This window comes from Ovis canadensis, chromosome 8, assembly GCF_042477335.2.
Source record: "Ovis canadensis isolate MfBH-ARS-UI-01 breed Bighorn chromosome 8, ARS-UI_OviCan_v2, whole genome shotgun sequence".
Classification (NCBI taxonomy): domain Eukaryota; kingdom Metazoa; phylum Chordata; class Mammalia; order Artiodactyla; family Bovidae; genus Ovis; species Ovis canadensis.
The window spans coordinates 80,105,607-80,124,807 of record NC_091252.1 but is presented as its reverse complement, the minus strand read 5'-3'; the positions used below and the strand labels follow the sequence as shown (position 1 = coordinate 80,124,807).

Here is a 19,201-nt window from a genome sequence, read left to right as displayed (position 1 = left end):
GGAGAGAATAGGAACATAGACCACACGGTGGAGAGGTATTAAACAGCACTTCAGAGCAGAAATCAATGAAGGCAGAGCTAGAGTCTGAATACGTTAATGTGCTACCCTTCTCTCAAAGTGGGCCAAAGCAAATAAACCTAGCATAGGGTTAAGGATGAGAAATGAAGAGACCATTAAGAAGGTTAACCGCCAAGGAAAAAGGTAGAAATAGCAGAATGGCCCTGGAACAGATCTAGCTGAGACACTTGAGACCCAGCTTGCAATTTTCTGTAATGGAATATTCCCTAAATTTCCTCATACCAATGGCAATTTTATAACTTATTCAAGTCAGTTTTGAGAGCTAGACAGCTATAAACAGGTCACTGGAAACAGGGGAGTGGTCCTGAGAGGGGGAGAAGAGAAGCTGGGACTGTATGTTCCAGGAAGGCAAGGATGTGTTTTGTTCACTGCTGTCTCCCCAGCATCTAGAACACTACCTGGCACAAGGTGGGCTTTCAATAAGTACTGGCCAAGGAAATAAAAAGATGTATGTATTGGGCTTCCCTGGTGGCTCAGAGGTTAAAGTGTCTGCCTCCAATGCGGGAGACCTGAGTTCAATCCCTGGGTCGGGAAGATCCCCTGGAGAAGGAAATGGTAACCCACTCCAGTATTCTTGCCTGGAGAATCCCATGGACGGAGAAGCCTGGTAGGCTATAGTCTATGGGGTCGCAAAGAGTCAGACACGATTGAGTGACTTCACTATGTATGATATTTCTTTGTTTTGGAAAAAAATCACTTTTAAGATCAGAGGACAGGAATCTTCGATTAGAAGTCTTGGCATTTGTTGCCACATTGCTGCCCCTCTCTCCCCAGGCTGCTTCCCTGAGGAACATGGCAGCTAATGATCCATCAACTTGCAAAAGAAGTCCCAGGCTTTCTATTCAAGCTTAGCGCTTCTCACTAAAGAAGTTAAGCATGTCCTAAGTTTACGTACTGTCAAAATGAGAAGTTTAAAGTGGAGAATTTACTCCTTGGCTAGGATTTCATTTTCTAAAAGATAGTAAAGCCTCCAATTCACTCTTGAGGACACCAGCTTTCAAGATGAGCAGCAACAACAACAGGAAGGAAAAAACACACCACACTGAAAATGTTGTCTCCTCCTAGTCTTTATGTTTAAATCAGAGAGTGACACCCCAGATGTTAATTTCAACAAAATACATACATGTAAACTATTGCCATATTTTTTTATGAGGCACATGTGATTTATGTATAGCCATAATGGTGATGAAAGACCATAACAGATGGTAAACAATTAATTTAAAATGCTATGTCCATCAAACTAACCTTTGTTCTCATATAAATCTTCATCAAGAATTTGATAGATTTAAATTGAATTTCACTATGATGGTATTCATTAGTTTTTATCCAATCAATAGGGCTACTCAACTAGTTTGTTATATTTTAGGAAAGTTGAACAGTGGATTCAGTACAACCATCCATACATTACGGAACTTTAAAATGGATCACACTGCTGCTCTGTAGTTAACATTGAAAATGGAAGTAACATTATACGTTTCTGTGCTTTTTCATGCATGACAACTTTACTAATCTAATTTGGACTTAAGAAGCTAATTAAATTACTGCCTTGGTCTACTGACCTGAAAGCAATTATTTATCCTTCAAGTTTTTATATGAAAATTAAAAAGACAAAGTCTAACATTGCCTAAACACCCTCTCCCTTGGTGCTAGGAAATCAGTGAACTGGTACATCATTCTATTAAGCAGCCTAATAGTTCAGTAAAGGAAAAGTAAGAATGAAGGTAAAAGCAATTTAACTGTTGTACTAATTTTTTATAAGTAGACAAATATAGCTAAGGTAGTTTGCTATGATGGTTAAGGCCACCACGGGATGTGACAAGCCTGAGTTGGTATTTCAGATGTGACAGTATGCCTCCAGATATCACAAACTCTTGGTTTCCTCATCTGTCAAATGGGTGGTAAAGTACTCATACCTCAAAGAGTTGATATGAGAATTTCAGGAAACAGTGCCTGGCGGGTTTATAATTTATTCAAGGATAAATGTTGGTTTGTGGTGAACACTCACGTGGACTAACATTTTTCTCTTCTTCCTTCCTTTCTGGGCAGTGATTCCTCTTCCATTTGACATGATGCTTATAAAGCGGAGGGTGGGGGGCGGGGTCTGCCAATCCTGCAAGACCCCAAGCTCCATGGTGCTCAAGCTAAGTCAGTTGCTGCTTTCTCTTGAAACGTGCTAGATCTAAAGAAGGGCTTTCCCTCCCTGATATGTGATTGTGAGGTACAAGGTCATGGGAGTGAAGTCGCTCAGTCATGTCCAACTTTTTGTGACCCCATGGACTGTAGCCTAACAGGCTCCTCCCTCCAGGGGATTCTCCAGGCAAGAGTACTGGAGTGGGTTGCCATTTCCTTCTCCAAGGTCATAGGAAAGGGAAGAAAATGAAAACTTGTGGAGAGAGGTAGAAAGGGCCAGCTGTGCGCTTGGTTCCTATGATCAGCTGTGTCCTTGTGTTCAATGTAATTTTGTTATGGGGTTTAATATTGATAAATTCCCCCCTGTGTCTATGCTTATGGAAGCTGGGTATCTGTCACTTACAATGAGTGAGGTTCTAACTAATAAACTGGTTATTAGGAAAACAAAAAATTCCCTGGGGAAAAACACCCATGAATTTTACTGCCTCGTTACTTAGGTTATGTATAACTTGGTCTCATTTTATGAAACGCAAGGAAATAATTACTGCCACCATTTTTATGTGATCTTATGTTATACTGAGAATCAATATAAGAGTTACTTCTAAACTCTATGATAATTTCACCTTTTCACTCATTTAACGGTCATGAAATTTTATTTGTACAAGTTTGCTAATACTGGCACAAAATGGACTGACATAGTGGACTGAAAAATGTCATTTATTATTTCTTTGTTATATCACAAAATATATGAGATTTCACAGAGGTGAAAAATACTCCTAATTGGCTTTCTAAAATAATATGAAGCATTTAATAATTAAAAGAAAATAGCATATTCTGAGTTAAAATATTAAACATTACTAAATATACACACAGTTGTTAAAGGTCAAAGAGGAAAAACACTAACCCATACATACTTTTTATCTGAAAAGTTTTTTATTAGCCTTGAATTCCTGGTGGCTCAGAAGGTAAAGAGTCCGTCTGTAATGTGGGAGACCTGGGTTCGATCTGTGCGTTGGGAAGATCCCCTGGAGAAGGGAATAGCTTCCCACTCCAGTATTCTGGCCTGGAGAATTCCATGGACTGTATACTATATATACTATATAATGTTTTATTTTTTCTTCTATCATTTAAATGAAATACCAGGCTGAAAAAGAAACAATGTTCAAACAGCCTTCAGTAAAATAATAGTTGTAGTAATAGTAATGTCTTGACAGGAATAAATTTTAAAGAAGACCCAAAGGGAAATTTATGAGCAAAATAATGCAATCTTTTTTTGTCTTAAAATCAGAACCTGAGTAGAGGAAAATAGCTTTTCCACACCCGCATTGACAATCATTTGTATAATTTTCTGAACACTTTTAGAGGTGAACTATACTGTTAAAGTGTTAACTGTTCTGTTTAATAATTGCTACCATAGCTTCAACTCGTAAAATACGGATGTGTGTGTGGGTGGGTGTGTGCGTGCATGCCTGCATCTGCATACACACCTGTCTGCATCTGTGTGTGGGGTAGAGAGGGGGATGCAGACATGACTCAAATTCCCTGTGCAATTTTGACTTTTAACCTGAACTCTAGATAACGGAGGGGTGAGAAGGTATGTATATTTCCTGACTACCTCAAGAGCTGTAGGGGCAGGAGTGGGCTAAAGACCCACAGCTGTCCTGCCCATCTACTTTCACTATGCAGCTGTGTGGTTTTTAAAGGAGTTCAAATCTGGGGCTGAGAACCGCAAAGGAGGTTGGTGAACAAGAAAGAAGCCAAGAAACATTTGCACAGGCTTAAGAGAGTCTCTAGACACTGAGAGTCAAGAAAGAGCTAGGAGGTCAGTGGCCAATGAGCAGAGGGAAAGAGAAAGGAGAGGAGAATGAAGGGATGAGTTGAAAACAAGCCCCCAAACCCAAGGTTAAGGAAGGTTACCAACACACAAGGTTGGTTCTGTTCTTTGATCTACTCCATATTAGCTGATGACCTTGGTCAGCACCACAGTATTTTCTTGGCCTTTGTGTTTTAACTTAATTTTTTTTTAAAAAGGCATGCTATACAATCTGCTCAATTCAGTAGACCAAATACAAAAGTGGTTTGAAGAGTACACATAGTAAGACCAGTATGAATGATGAGAAAATTTTTGCTGTTTCATTGTCCTGCTTTTTAACAGATAAACCAGGTGGTTAAAATCAAATGAAAAACCATTCAGTTCAGTTGCTCAGTCGTGTCCAGCTCTTTGTGACCCCATGGACTGCAGCATGCCAGGCCTCCCTGTCCATCATCAACTCCCAGAGTTTACCCAAACTCATGTCCATTTAGTCGGTGATGCCATCCAACTATCTCATCCTCTGTCATCCCCTTCTCCTCCTGCACTCAATCTTTCCCAGAATCAGCGTCTTTTCAATTCAACCTCACTAAAAGGAAATATTATACATTGACATGATACAATTCAAGTTAAATTAAGTAGTTCCCTATCACTCAAGAGAAGGAAATTATTGACAAAGCTGTGAACTTTAGTTCAAGTAAAAATTATATTGACTGAATAACCTTTCATAGGCAGAATGAGTAATTCTGGGAAGCTGAGTGGTCCAGATGGCTATATTTCATTCATTTAGCCCTATTTTTGTATGGTTGCCATTTTGGAAGGAAATTTACTAAAATATAGTATAAACTCCTATGGCTTCTCTTAACTGATTTATATTCTATCTTCAAAAATAAACAAACCACAGTTCATTGCTTCAGCTTTTCTTTTATTGTAAAAATCCCCAAAGACTACTCTGGTTTATTTTAGAATTCTCATGTATCCTTTTTATAATTTTCTTTCTCCTCATTGCTGTCAGACTGCCAGACATCATTTCTCACTGCCACCCTTTCCCCTGCCGTATCATTTCCATCTTGCTACATACCCATAATTCACTGGAAAACAAGGGAAACAAGTTACAACAGTGTCTAAAGTAAGAGTTAATACCTCTGAGAGAGTGGCTTTTCTATGATCTTCACTATATTTTCAACATAATACTATCTTGGCTGCTCAGATAATTTTTCACACTCTTTCAGATTCTCAGCAAATGGGAGAGGTCACTAAGCAAGGGCAAGGCTGAGCTTCAGACACAGATATTAGTATATAGTCAGAGAGGGGACCAGGTACCAGGGAGCAAGGAGAAGAGCTAGACAGGAATGGGTTCAGGGTGACACACAGCCTCAGTGAGTGGGACAGAACGAGCAAGGACTGGGTAGGCAAAGGAAGAAGGAGTTGGAGATCAGGCAGAAGAGACCACTAGGCAGAAAAAAAATAGGATGGGCAACGAAATCATTACCTGCAGACCATCATGAGAAGCTGGTGTTAAATGACATTAGTTTGGAGCAGAGAGAGGCATGAGATGCTACTAAATAGAAAAATGAAGTGAAAGTGTTAGTTACTCAGTTGAGTCCAATTCTTTGCAACCCCAAGGACTGTAGTCTGCCAGGGTCTTCTGTCCATGGACTTCTCCAGGCAAGAATACTGGAGTGGGTTGCCATTTCCTTCTCCAGGGGATCTTCCCAACCCAGGAATTAAACCTGATCCCCCTGCATTGCAGGCAGATTCTTTACTGTCTGAGCCACCAGGGAAACTGAGGCCAAATCACTGTGCAGCTTTGCATGACAGGTAAAGGAGTTCAGATCCTATTGCAGAGGCTACTAGAGGTTTTAAACCAGGGTAGCAAATGCTAGCTCTGTGTTTTAAATACATCATGGTAGCATCTACCTTGATGCAGAGATACCAATAAAGAAAGTATTGCAACAGTCCTAGCAACAGATGCTAAGGACCTGAAATAGGGCAATTAATGTTAGCAATGATTTTTAGTGTTTAAAATATACATACTCGAAAGTTGTTAGGAGACTAGATCTTAAAAGTTCTCATCACAAGGGAAAAAGTTGGAACTGCGTGAGATGTTAGATGTTCCTAGTCTTATGTGGTGATCATTTAACAATATATACAATTATTAAATCATTATATTGTATATCTTAAACTTGTATAATATTATGTAAATTATGTCTCAATAAAACTGGGGGGAAAAAGAAAATTTTTAGCAGAGTGTACCTGATAAGATTCTTTGTCAACAACTGATTATTTGGTTGAAATAATTAGTTTGCTTGTTTTTTTAACAGCATTTATTAAATGCTGCCTGAGAGCAACTCATCCAGTGTTACTCAGTAAGAAAATGAAACTCAATAAGCTATCATAAAATGCACATATACACGTGACACTATGAGATAGTAATTGATAATAGAAAAAAAAGAGCTAGGAGAAAAGGCTTCAGGAGAGAAAAATCATGGAGAGAAGTATTTTCGGAAATGGTTATTCAAAAGTAAAGAAACGGATTCACCTTGGTGTGTCCTTTGGTACATTACACATAGCATACTCAATAAATGCTCATTAAATGGAACCCCCAAAATCATTTAGGTTCTCTCTGCTCTATTTCCTTTAACACTGAGTACTTTGAGTAGCATCAAAAAAGATAACTAATGTTCAAATACGCTGTTTCTGACAGCAGAGGTTCATAAATCACAGTAAACAACAAAGTATAAAAGCTATTATGGTTAATTTTCTTTCATTTACTTTTAACAACAGGTAAAATCAGCCAACATTATACAAAATAATATCAGGAAAGGAGAAAGCATGGGAATGACTAATTGTAAAAAAAAAATCATAAAGTTACACTAACATGACATTTTTTTCTTGCCTCCCAAATATAGTATATGAAAATGGACCTTAAAAATTCTCAATATAAGGGCTCAAAAAGCAGTATGTTTTTACCCTTTAAACTGACTAACCACTGAGAAAGAAAATTGATAGCAAAGTGAAACTCAAGTGATGTAACACTTTTCTACTGCTATGAAGTAACTGATTATAAAAATTTTTCCTCTATTCTCTGAAAAGTATTGGGGAAACAAGGAGATGAGGCAGGTAGATTTAAGGTTGACTTTAAATTGGATAAAGTAAGACAAGCGAACTTCCTATTTTTCTTCCAAGCTTAAAAAAACAAGCAAAATAGCGCCTTCTTCTTGCTGTATTTAAACTGAAACGTGCTGTCCAACTGCCCAGGGCCTCCGTAATCTACACCAGACAGCACGCACAAACTCCTCACTCATACCTCCTGTGCAGGCACAGGCCCTGACCACCCCCTCCATCACCCCCTACCCCTCTTCCTGAGCTCTGCTGACTTTCCCTGACACACAGCTGCTCTGCTCCTCACGCTGGGCTGCTGCTTCCAATGGTTCTATCCCAACTAATCACTTTAATCCACACCCGAGCGTGCTCAGCATCCAATCCACACCCAAGCGTGCTCAGCATCCAAGTCACTCAACCACCTGCTACGTAGGTGTGTGCATGGTGTGTGTGCATACATTATGTCCGTGTGTGTATATGATACACATATAATTTCATCTATAACAGAGTACCCAGAAGGCTAGTCTTCCAAAGATAGAATAACCATCATGAACAATCTGCAGACTGTGAGAGGTGGAGACTCAACAGTGATTTAGGCCCCTGGGTAGGCTGACTGGAAAAACAGTGATACTGTCAGGACAGAGCAGTAAAGCAAAGCTGCAAGAGACGATAAGCGTGCTGTGTGTGTCTCTGTATGTATACATACACACACATACACACACACACACATTCCCCCAAAGGGTCAAGAAAAGTGGTATGATCCTGATGGGAAATTTATTCCCATTGAAGTAGAGCTTCCCTGACAAAGGCTGAGAAGGAAAATGGCTACTTTCCAAATGTCTGATCTGGTTCCAACTACAGTCAAAGCATCTTCCAACACTACATCCCTTACAAGTAATAAATGCTCATGAATTACACCTCTGGACACAACATGAGAAATTGTTCAGGTCTGCTTTTACTATGGAAAGTGAATGATGAGAAAATATTCTGAATGGCATGTTTATTTTTTTAAATGCATCAGAATGCTTTTATGCCAAAAGTGAAAAATCAAAATAAAGATATATGTTGGCCCCCAAGTTCATCTCTTAAATCTACTATGTAATTTATTACTAGTTGCTAGTAAGGTAGATACCATTTCAGTTTTAAGCCAAAGTACATAAACAATATAAGTTGTTGCTGCTACTGCTAAGTCACTTCAGTCGTGTCCAACTCTGTGCGATGCCATAGATGGCAGCCCACCAGGCTCCCCCGTCCCTGGGATTCTCTAGGCAAGAATACTGGAGTGGGTTGCCATTTCCTTCTCCAAAGCATGAAAGTGAAAAGTGAAAGTGAAGTCGTTCAGTCCGACTCCTAGGGACCCCATGGACTGCAGCCTACTAGGCTCCTCTGTCCATGGGATTTTCCAGGCAAGAGTACTGGAGTGGGGTACCACTGCCTTCTCCATAAGTTGTTAGCATCTGAATTAAATAAATTCTGTGGTCTGCTTATAAAAGAAAGGCACTTCAGTGTCTTATTTAAATTTGTAGTCTTGAAAAAGAAAAGTTAAAAAACATTATAGATATTTAAATAATGTATATGTTTACTCATATTCTAAATACCATTCTTCTATATATAATTATTTATCATATAGTTTAAATGTAAGAAATGTAACTATTTATTTCTTAAAGAAATTATTTGTAGTTACAGCATGTTTTTTAATAAATTAATTTTTCAGTTAATTCCCTTTTAAAATAATGATACTGAATATACAGTCATTTCATTTTTTAATTTAAGAATCTAGATATTTATTAACGACATATTTGCCTAAAGTAATACTTAGAAGAAAAATTTTAATACTAGGCCCTGATATTCTGTAAGGAATTTAAAAATATCAGGTCCTCAGTTCAGTTCAGTTCAGTTCCGTCGCTCAGTCGTGTCCGACTCTTTGCGACCCCATGAATCGCAGCACGCCAGGACTCCCTGTCCATCACCAACTCCTGGAGTTCACTCAAACTCATGTCCATCGAGTACTTAATGCTGCAAAAAAATTCTCTACTCAATTTTGGTGTTTTGTTCTCCTCATATGTATTTTTATGACATACTAAAGAAACCAGTCTCACCTGTTTTTGATTGTAGGTTTCTTCTTGGTTCTTCAGGGGCCTCAATTGGCTGATCAGCCAGGAAAACTCGAGCTTGGTCTATAGCATTCAGGACAGAATACTCTTTCTCCTTTAACTCACGTCTCAGTGCCTTTGCAAAGAGAAGGAAAAGTTGAATTTGTAACCCAATGTGTTTATCAAGTCATGGAATATCTTCAATTAGACCACTTCTGTTCATATTTGTCTAAGGCAATGGCTAATCACCAGCATGTAAGTGAGGTTAAAAATGAAAACGTAAATTCTACCCATTGGAATGATGAAACATGAATAAAAGCAAAAAGATGATTCCTGTAGAACTAACATGAAAAAACCCACCAAAATCCCCTAAATTTATAATATTCACCTGAGGGAAATTGCTAGAGTATATCTGAACTTCCACAAAATGTACTTTAGAGTTATCAGATTGCTAAAATATAAGAGCCTGGTCTAAGATACTTTTCTCTTATGAGACTGACTGACCAAAAAGATCATATCCAATGATACAGAAAGAGGCAATTTCACAAGTAGTAATGAGATCCTCAGAAGTGTTTTACATCCTTTGGAATATATTAAGAAAAAAAATTAAGAGATAGAAACAAATTAAAGTACATGAAATCAAAACTAAACCAAAGAGAACACATAAAAGACAATCTCCAATTATCTTAAAATATATTCTATCTCTCATGCTGAGGCAATTACAATTTTTCCCTTGCGACATTTTTCATGCAAATCTACAAGTCTCAGAACAGTTTATCTATAGTACTTTGGCTGTTTTCAGTAGGGTTGAACTTTCACCTCTGCTCCTATAAATGTTTGGTGATTAAGACTAATTGACTAGGGTTTAAAAACAACAAAGCTCATCCAGTGTCTACTGAAAGAGAAGAGTAAAAGAAGACTTTCTCATGTGCTATTTCAGTACTGTAGCTAGATCAAAATTATTGTTATCCTGTTAAATTATGTACATAAACACCTACTGCCCCTAATATTTTGCTTTTTATACAGTTCCTTGGCAATGTATTATGAAAACTCAACTTTCTGTTTTCTAAAATATTACCCTCTAAATTGTATGTTGCTGTTGCTGCTGCTAAGTCGCTTCAGTCGTGTCCGACTCTGTGCAACCCGGTAGACGGCAGCCCACCAGGCTCCCCCGTCCCTGGGATTCTCCAAGCAAGAACACTGGAGTGGGTTGCCATTTCCTTCTCCAATGTATGAGAGTGAAAAGTGAAAGTGAAGTCGCTCAGTCATGTCCAACTCTTCAAGACCCCATGGACTGCAGCCTACCAGGCTCCTCCGTCCATGGGATTTTCCAGGCAAGAGTACTAGAGTGGGGTGCCATTGCCTTCTCCGAAATTGTATGTTACAATCAACCAAATCCTCTGAACCTAAGTACTTTTAACAGCATTTGATATACTGGGATGACAGGGTATTTGGAGGCGATATCCTCACCATCCACAGTAAATAAAAACCAAAAATTCTAAATATCTAGAAGGAGAAGGAAATGGCAACCCACTCCAGTATTCTTGCCTGGAGAATCCCAGAGACAGAGGAGTCTTGTGGGCTGCTATCTATGGGGTCACACAGAGTCAGACACAACTGAAGTGACTTAGCAGCAGCAGCAGCAGCAGCAGAAATATCAGAATAATCTTATGTTAAAAAAACCTGAACCTGAGCACCAGAAAAACACTGGTAATGAAGTTGAAAGAGACCATCACAGGTGGGGAGGTGCAAGAAGAGCAGGCAAGGAGTAGAGAGAAATGGAGTTGAGAGTGTTGGTTTTTTGTGATAAGCATCGTAAATATTATTTGACTTATAAACTGTATACAATTATTACTTTGATAAAAATTTCAAATTAAAGGAATAAAAGTACACAACAACATCAACAAAAATACCAACCCATAATTTGTTGGGTTGTTTAGTAGCTAAGCCCTTTTCAACTCTTTTGCAACCCCACAGACTGTAGCCTGCCAGGCTCCTCTGTCCATGGGATTTCCCAGGCACAGGGTGTTGGCAGGGAATGTCTCCTGAACTCCTTGGATGCGCCAAGGAAGGGAAGTAGAGGAGGCAAGTGTGGGCAGGTGGGAACCATGCCGAGTACATAAAAATATGGGGTTCAAGCTCTAATGCCAACTCACCACTCAAATATCCTAGGGAACAGCATACATTCAATATCTTTTCATACTCTATTTTGCAAATATAATTTTGTTATTCAATTTGTTCTATTCCAATTATATTTAATTGCATGTCAGAAATGAGTTTAACTTTCAACAGCACTATACATATAATCATTCTACCACCCTTTACCTCTCAATTAGACATAAAAGAAAACCAGCATTTCCTAACCACCTGGTGCACATTAATAAGATAATTAGACTCCAACAGAGTTGTTTTGTACACAGAGCTACAAAGTGGCATTCAGCTTTAGGTTCTAATATCACATGATATATATGAACTATCTTAAATGAGTATAACACTATCTAATTGGAATTTCTTCTATTTTAATGACTTTATATTTTCATTCAAAACAATTCTGTTCTCAGGCAGTAACAAGTATTATCAAGGATGTGAAGAAGTTGGAACCTTCATAAACCAATGCTGGAATGCTTAAAATAGAGCATCGACTTTGAAAAACAATTTGGAAATCCCTAAAAATGTTAAACACAGTTACCATATGATCCAGTAAAACCACTCCTAGGTATATACCTAAGAGAACTGAAAGCATATGTCCCCATAAAAACTCACACATGAACATTCATAGCAATGTTATTCATATTAGAAAAAATGTGGTCACAACCAAAACATCCATCAACTGGTGAACAGATAAACAAAATGCTGTATATCCATATAATAACATCTCATTAGGCAACAGAAATGAATGAAATAGTGATACATGTTACAACACGGATGAGTCTTTTTCAAGAAGTGAAAAAAGACACAAAAGCCCATTACTATGAAATGCCCAAATAGCTAAGTGTATATATATATATATATATATATATATATATATATATAGAGAGAGAGAGAGAGAGAGAGAGAGAGAGAGAGAGAGAGAGTAGATTGGTGGCAGCTTAGGACTTCAAGGTTGAGGGAAGAATGAGTGAGTTAATTGCTCATGGGCATCAGGTTTCCTGGGGCAGGGGGTAACAAAAATGTTCTAAAATTAGATAGTGATGATGACTCTACAACTCTGAATATACTAACAGCCACTGACCATCTGGTCCCATCACTTCATGGCAAATAGATGGGGATAAAACAGAAACAGTGGCAGATTCTATTTTGGGGGGCTCCAAAATCACTGCAAATGGTGACTGCAGCCATGAAACTAAAAGATGCCTGCTCCTTGGAAGAAAAATTATGACAAACCCAGACAGGGTATTAAAGAGCAGAGACATCACCTTGCTGACAATGGTCCATATAGTCAAAGGTATGGTCTTTCCAGTAGTCATAAGTGGTCCAGACCAAAAAGAAGTCTGAGCACCGAAAAACTGATCCTCTCCAGCTGTGGTGCTGGAGAAGACTCGAGAATTCCTTGGACAACAAGGAGATCAAACCAGTGACTCCTAAAGGAAATCAACCCTGAATACTCACTGGAAAGACTGATAACTCATTAGAAAAGACCCTAATGCTGGGAAAGATTAAGGGCAGGAGGAGACGGGTATGACAGAGAATGAGACAGTTGTGTGACATCACCAACTCAATAGACATGAGTTTGAGCAAACTCTGGGAGACAGTGAAGGACAGGGAAGCCTAGCATGCTGAAGTCCATGGGGTCACAAAGGGTCAGAAACGACTTAGCAACCGAAAAACAACTAAATTGCTCACTTTAATAGAGTGAATTTTAATGCTATGTGAATAATGTCTCAATAAAGTTATTAAAATAAAATAATTCTGTTCTTTCCCCCAAAAAAGTCCCCTAGGTAATCTCTTTATGAACCTCCATTCCCACCCATCTGCAAGGTAATTGCTCATCCTGTATATTAAGTATGCTCCCACCTCAGCATTTCCAGGGACAGGTCATCCTCATATATTGTAACCATGCATCTCTCCCCTCCATTATACTGTTCGTTCTTCCAGGTGAGGCTCACCTCTTAATTATTCAAAATTCTCAGTGCCTGTCTTGATATATACAGTGTGTACATATATATGTGTGTGTGTGTGTGTGTGTGTGTGCACGCACGCACTTAGTTGCTCAGTCATGTCCGACTCTTTGTGACCCCATAGCCCACCATGCTACTTTGTCTATGGGAATTCCCCAGGCAAGAGTACTAGAGTGGGTTGCCATGCCCTCCTTCAGGGAATCTTCTCAACTCAGGGATCAAACCTAGGTCTCCTGTATTGCAGGCAGATTATTTACCATCTGAGCCACCAGGGAAGCCCAAGAATACTGGAGTGGGTAGCCTATCCCTTCTCCAGGGGAACTCTCCAATCCAGGAATTGAACTGGGGTCTCCTGCATTGCAGGTGGATTCTTTACCGGCTGAACTATCAGGGAAGCCTATATCTATCTATCTATCTATCTATCTTATCTATCTATCTATCTATCTATCTATCTATCTATCTATCTATCCTATATATTATATAGATAAAATATTTATTAAAATTTAATGGGGTAAATAGCATATTTAATATATTATTGGGCTTTCCTTGTGGCTCAGCTGGTAAAGAATCCACCTGCAATGCAGGAGACCTGGGTTTGATCCCTGGGTTGGGAAGATCCTCTGGAGAAGCGAAAGGCTACCCATTCCAGTATTCTGGCCTGGAGAATTCCATGGACTGCATAGTCCATGGGGTCGCAAAGAGTCAGACATGACTGAGTAACTTTCAATTCACATAAATCCTATATAAATATATATATATTATATATATACCCATTTATTTCCCCAATAAATGCTTGGGGAACAATGAATAAAAGAAGGTATAATTTCAGAATTAAATTTTAAATTCTGACAAAGTAAAATACACCAGAGTCCCCAGACTCTGGCTATCCTAAAACGGAATAATTACTGGATTCCAGTTAGCTCTGGATTATTTGAACGATCTACTTTGAAAATTACTGGTAAATAATTTTGGATGCAAAGTTAATTTTCTCTTATCATTTAGTAAGTAGCTAGATAATCTAGTAACTCAGTGATTAAGTAGTACTTCACTTTGCTGTTGGTCATTGTTTTATTAATAACAAATATCCTTTTCTCTCTCTAACCAAAGAACTTATTTCACTGAAAGAAGTGATGTAAGCTTACTTCATCTTGCTTATTTTTTCCACATCCTAATTCATGAGGTAAATGCCTAGGGTAACAGTTCCAAAACTGATGCATTCATTAGGTTGAAAGTAGCACCTGTTATTACTATCATATCAAATTCATCTAAACGGACTGACTTAAAACAAGGACAACTTATTTGTCATGAGTCTATGGATTGCTAATTTGACCAGCTCTTCTGCAGCTGTCATAGAGGATTGCTCGTGAGGCCGTAATCATCTGGGGCTTGAATGGGATTGGAAGTCCAAGATGGTCTCACTCACATGTCTGGAATTACTGCTGGCTGTTGGCTGGAAGACCATGGTTTCCCTCTATGTGATCTCTACCTGCCCAATAGGCTGGACCAGGCTTCTTCAACATAATGATTGGTGTCCCCAGAGAGCAGAATGAAAACTGCAAGATCTTTCAAGGTGTTAGCTTTAGAATAGCTCTGCCCAACAAAACTTTCTACAATGATGGAAATGTTCTAAAACTATGCAGGCCAATAAGGCAACACTAGTTGTGTATGGCTATTTGGTATGCCCTTGAAATAAGACTGGTATAGTGGAGGAACTGAATTTTAAATTGTATTTAATTGTAACTGATTTAAATCAAACAGAAATGGTGACACGTGGCAAGGGTTACCATGTTAGACTGCATGCGATCCAGGGAGAAGGAGCTATAATTGCCAAGGTCCTAGGGAAGTGTTTGCCCAGCTTGGCAGGCTGGCACTGTCAGGACTGAGAATGGCAGATGAGGGTAACTACTTCTGCAAAAATATTTTATATCATGAAAGTTAGAGGGAAAAACATGCTTTTCTGTTGTTAGGAGAGGTACCTGGTAACCACATTCTTCTTCATACAACAGAATCTGGCTATGTTGCTGACTCAGGCTTGGCTATCAACCTAACAGTTTTCCATGTCACAAAGCTTATGCATTTTCTATTCTAAGACATAGGCAGAAAGACCCTAATCCCCCTCCCAGAAAAACATGTGTAAAATGAAGCTTGGCTTAAAAGCAATAGACCAAGATCAGCTGTAATAAGAGGAAGATACGGAGTAATTTCAAAAAATACAATTGAAATTATATTTTAAATTATACAATTGAAATTATATTGTATGCTCCTAGGTGTTTAATTTAAGGGGATAGAGACTCAGCTACCTCAAGTCAAAAATAAATGGAGGGCACAAGGACTGTCCATGCCCATAAGAAAAGATTCAACTTCTCTGCCATCCCAAGGTGCCATGGGAATGTACAACAGAATTTTCCATCAAACATTTCCACCAACATTAAAATTTCAAGACACATATTACATTCACATAGTCTACAAAGAAGGCTTCCCTGATGGCTCAGTGGTAAAGAATCCGCATCCAATGCAGGAGCCACAGGAGACGCGGGTTCAAACCCTTGGTCGAGAAGATCTCCAGGAGGAGGAAATGGCAATCCTTTCCAATATTCTTGCCTGGAAAAAATTTCATGGACAGAGAAGCCTGGTGGGCTACAGTCCACGGGGTTGCAAAGAGCGGACATGACTGAGCGACTTAGCACGAGCACAAATCTATAAAGAAATATGCCAGGCAACAAGAGAGGACAGCAGTTAATAAGCCCATGATCCAAACTCTTAAGGAACTTAGAGTCTGAAGAGAACACAATGCAAGTGAGAACGTGTTGGTGCCACCAATCTTTACCGATGTATACATGGGCCCTGAGAAAACAAAGAGGAGCGGGGAGGCAGAGGCAGTTACAAGCAACCTTCTCCAAATGTGTAATCTTTGTATTGAAAAAGAAATTGGAATCAGATTAAATGTAATTAGGGGAAAAGCAATTCAAGAAAACAGAATAAACCGGTAAACTAATTTAGTCTCTCATTGTTTTCCTATTAGGTAGCTTCTGTATGCTCATTTAAATGAAATGAAGCCCCAGAACATCCGATGGATGAAGACCTGATGTGCATATCAGAATTTAACCACTAAAACCCCAGAGTTTTCATCTTCAGTAATTTCTATGAACCCAACACCCCTTCAGCGGAGCTCTCCTTTCCTCCCACTTCTCTTCAGTGGCTCCGGCTGTTTTCCCATGAGTGTCTGGCAGCTGAGTAAATCAATTGCTTCTTACTCAACTTTAAATGCCTAAAGAGAGATTCTCAATGATCCTTCTGAATGGTCAGGGAACATTTCTCCCCACCCGCTATTAGTTCGTGGGAAGGCAGGGGATTAAGGGATAAGGTGGTATAAAGAAGTGACCCGTGTGGCTTAAGTTAGAAAGCCTCATGAATCAATCAGCTGCTCTTCATTTTCATCATGAAAGAGGCATCACTCACGGGGATGGCTGAATCACTGCCAAGGAAACAGCAGTATTATCAGTTGTTTCTGGCACCACTGACATGGACGAGGACGGATCCTGCAAGCTCCTTAATATGAACACAGAGTCTGAGCGAACCTAGAGGGAGAAGGGAAATCCCGCCATCTTCTCTGTCCTCAACAGGCAACTTGGTCACACTGGACTGAGAAGAGGGACAAGAATGACAAACCTGTGGATGTGAACTAAATCCTGGCGTCATCCCCTCCTCTATAAATAACAACTCTCCCCTCTCCTCTCTTTAATCTAAAGGCATTAATCACCCACACTGTCTGTATGTGTGTGCATGCTAAGTCACTTCAGTTGTATCCGACTCTTTGTGACCCTGTGGACTGTAGCCCATCAGGCTTCTCTGTCCATGGAATTCTCTAGGCAAGAATACTGCAGTAGGTAGCCATTCCCTTCTCCAGGGGATCTTTCCAAACCAGGTATCAAACCTAGGTCTCCTGCATTGCAGGTGGACTCTTTATCATGTGAGCCACCAGGCCAATCTAAAGTCCTACGCATAAATCTCAGCTCTTCTCCAAGACCAAGTTTCTTTCTTCAACTTCTATTCACTGTTATTTGTGGGGGAAGTACTAGTATTCTTGCCTTGAGAATTCCATGGATGTGGAGGAGCCTGGTGGACTACAGTCCATAGGATTGCAAAGAGTCAGACACAACTGAGCGACTCACACAGACACACACACACACACACACACACACACACACACACACACACCCCTCTTATGTCACTTCAGTTTCTTAGAAGGCAAACAATTGTAGTATCTATTTGTGAACCACTTGTTCCAGAATGAAACAGCAATGTAAACCTCTGTGGTGGTAAAAATGGTTAGCCAGGTTACATCACTCACCCTAATTTGGTAGAAATATCAAATTTCTTCAACCATTCAGTCCAACAAATGAGACTTTTTTCCTGTCCTTCTAGAAGCAACAAAGTCAAACATAGCCACCAGTTTGCCCTCTTTCTTCTTTTTGGGAGAGAACTTAAGCCAGACATCCTAAAACAACTTTCTAAATTCCCATGCTGACATGGAACACCAGCGTTTTAATTCTAACGATACAAGATATACGAGAAATGGGGACAAAAATGAGAAATCACAAGCAAGACTGCCATGAAACTTTACTTCCATGCATTGGTGGAAGCAGAAAATTGCTTCAGTCATTTGGATAGTAAGTTGGCAATCTATCAAGGGTCATTACTATGATCATACTGTGTGAAACAAGAATTTCACCTTCGGGACTATATCCTAAGAAAATGATCCAGAAAGAGCTACAAACACAAAAGTTTTCACTATAACATTATTTATGATTTAACAAATGAAAGCAACTTAAATATCTAACACGTGGAAAATATTTAGATTCATGACAGTACAGCTACACTAGGGATCATTAAGGAAATAACCTTGAAAAATGATTGTGAAAATGACTGCATAGCAACGTGAAGAAATAGGTATGACATGTATCTCAGTTTGAAAAAGATAGGAAAAACTATTAAAACTGTGTGAAAGGTGAATATGTGAAAATAAAATAACCCAAAATGAAAATGGTTGCATTAGAGTAGTAAAATTATGGCTGATATTTTGCCCTTTATTTTATTTTATTTTATTTTTTGCCCTTTATTTTATAAGATCTGTAATAAATTATTTTCAATGAAAAATTATGCTTTTAAGAAAAGACTGCCAAAAGGAATCAAGTTCATTTATAATGGAACAAACTACAATTTTTGAACAGCATTATTAAGAATTTCAAATGTGTTTTAGAAGCAAACTTTTCATATAGCAATCATAAAACTTGATGTTTTACATCAGTGAGAATCTAGATTTACTTGTAAAATGCAATTCAGGACATCTCTGAAGCTAGAGTTACTTATAAAATTAATACACGGCAACATAGTTACCAAATGAGAGACTCCACATGTTTATGCCACTCCCTATGTTTGGTAGGGATCTTAACTCATCTAGCTTTTATTTTTTTCTTTCAATGTTTATAGCAACTTTATTCACAATTGTTTCAAGGTGGAAAAAACTCAAATATCTATCTGCTGGAGAATGGGCAGAAAAATGGTATGTCGATATAATGGAGCACTATGCAGCAATAAAGAGGAACAAAATCTTTTAAGAAAAATGTTTTTATAGCCACCATGCTGTATGTTATATCCCCAAAACTTATTTATCTTATAACTAGAAGTCTGTATCTTTTGACTGCCTTCACCTGTTTCTGCCAATCTCTTCCCTCACTTCTCACAACCACCAATCTGTTCTCTTTTAAGGCATCAAATTTCTACACAAAAGTGAAGCTCAAGCACTGGGAGAATCTAGTGGTACTCAGCACAAGAGGGTAAAATAATAAGCTATATTTTAAAATCTA

General features: G+C 38.8%; 1 protein-coding gene across 13 annotated transcripts in view; it reads right to left on the bottom strand.

Moving 5' to 3' along the window:
• The window catches only part of UTRN (utrophin), a 555,792-nt gene that overhangs the window by 121,930 nt on the left and 414,661 nt on the right, over positions 1–19,201 (bottom strand). For all 13 annotated transcript variants that reach the window (XM_069598624.1, XM_069598629.1, XM_069598632.1 and 10 more), the window contains one exon: positions 9,223–9,352. In XM_069598624.1, coding sequence (XP_069454725.1) covers positions 9,223–9,352 — 130 coding nt within the window. The remainder of the gene's footprint in view (positions 1–9,222; positions 9,353–19,201) is intronic.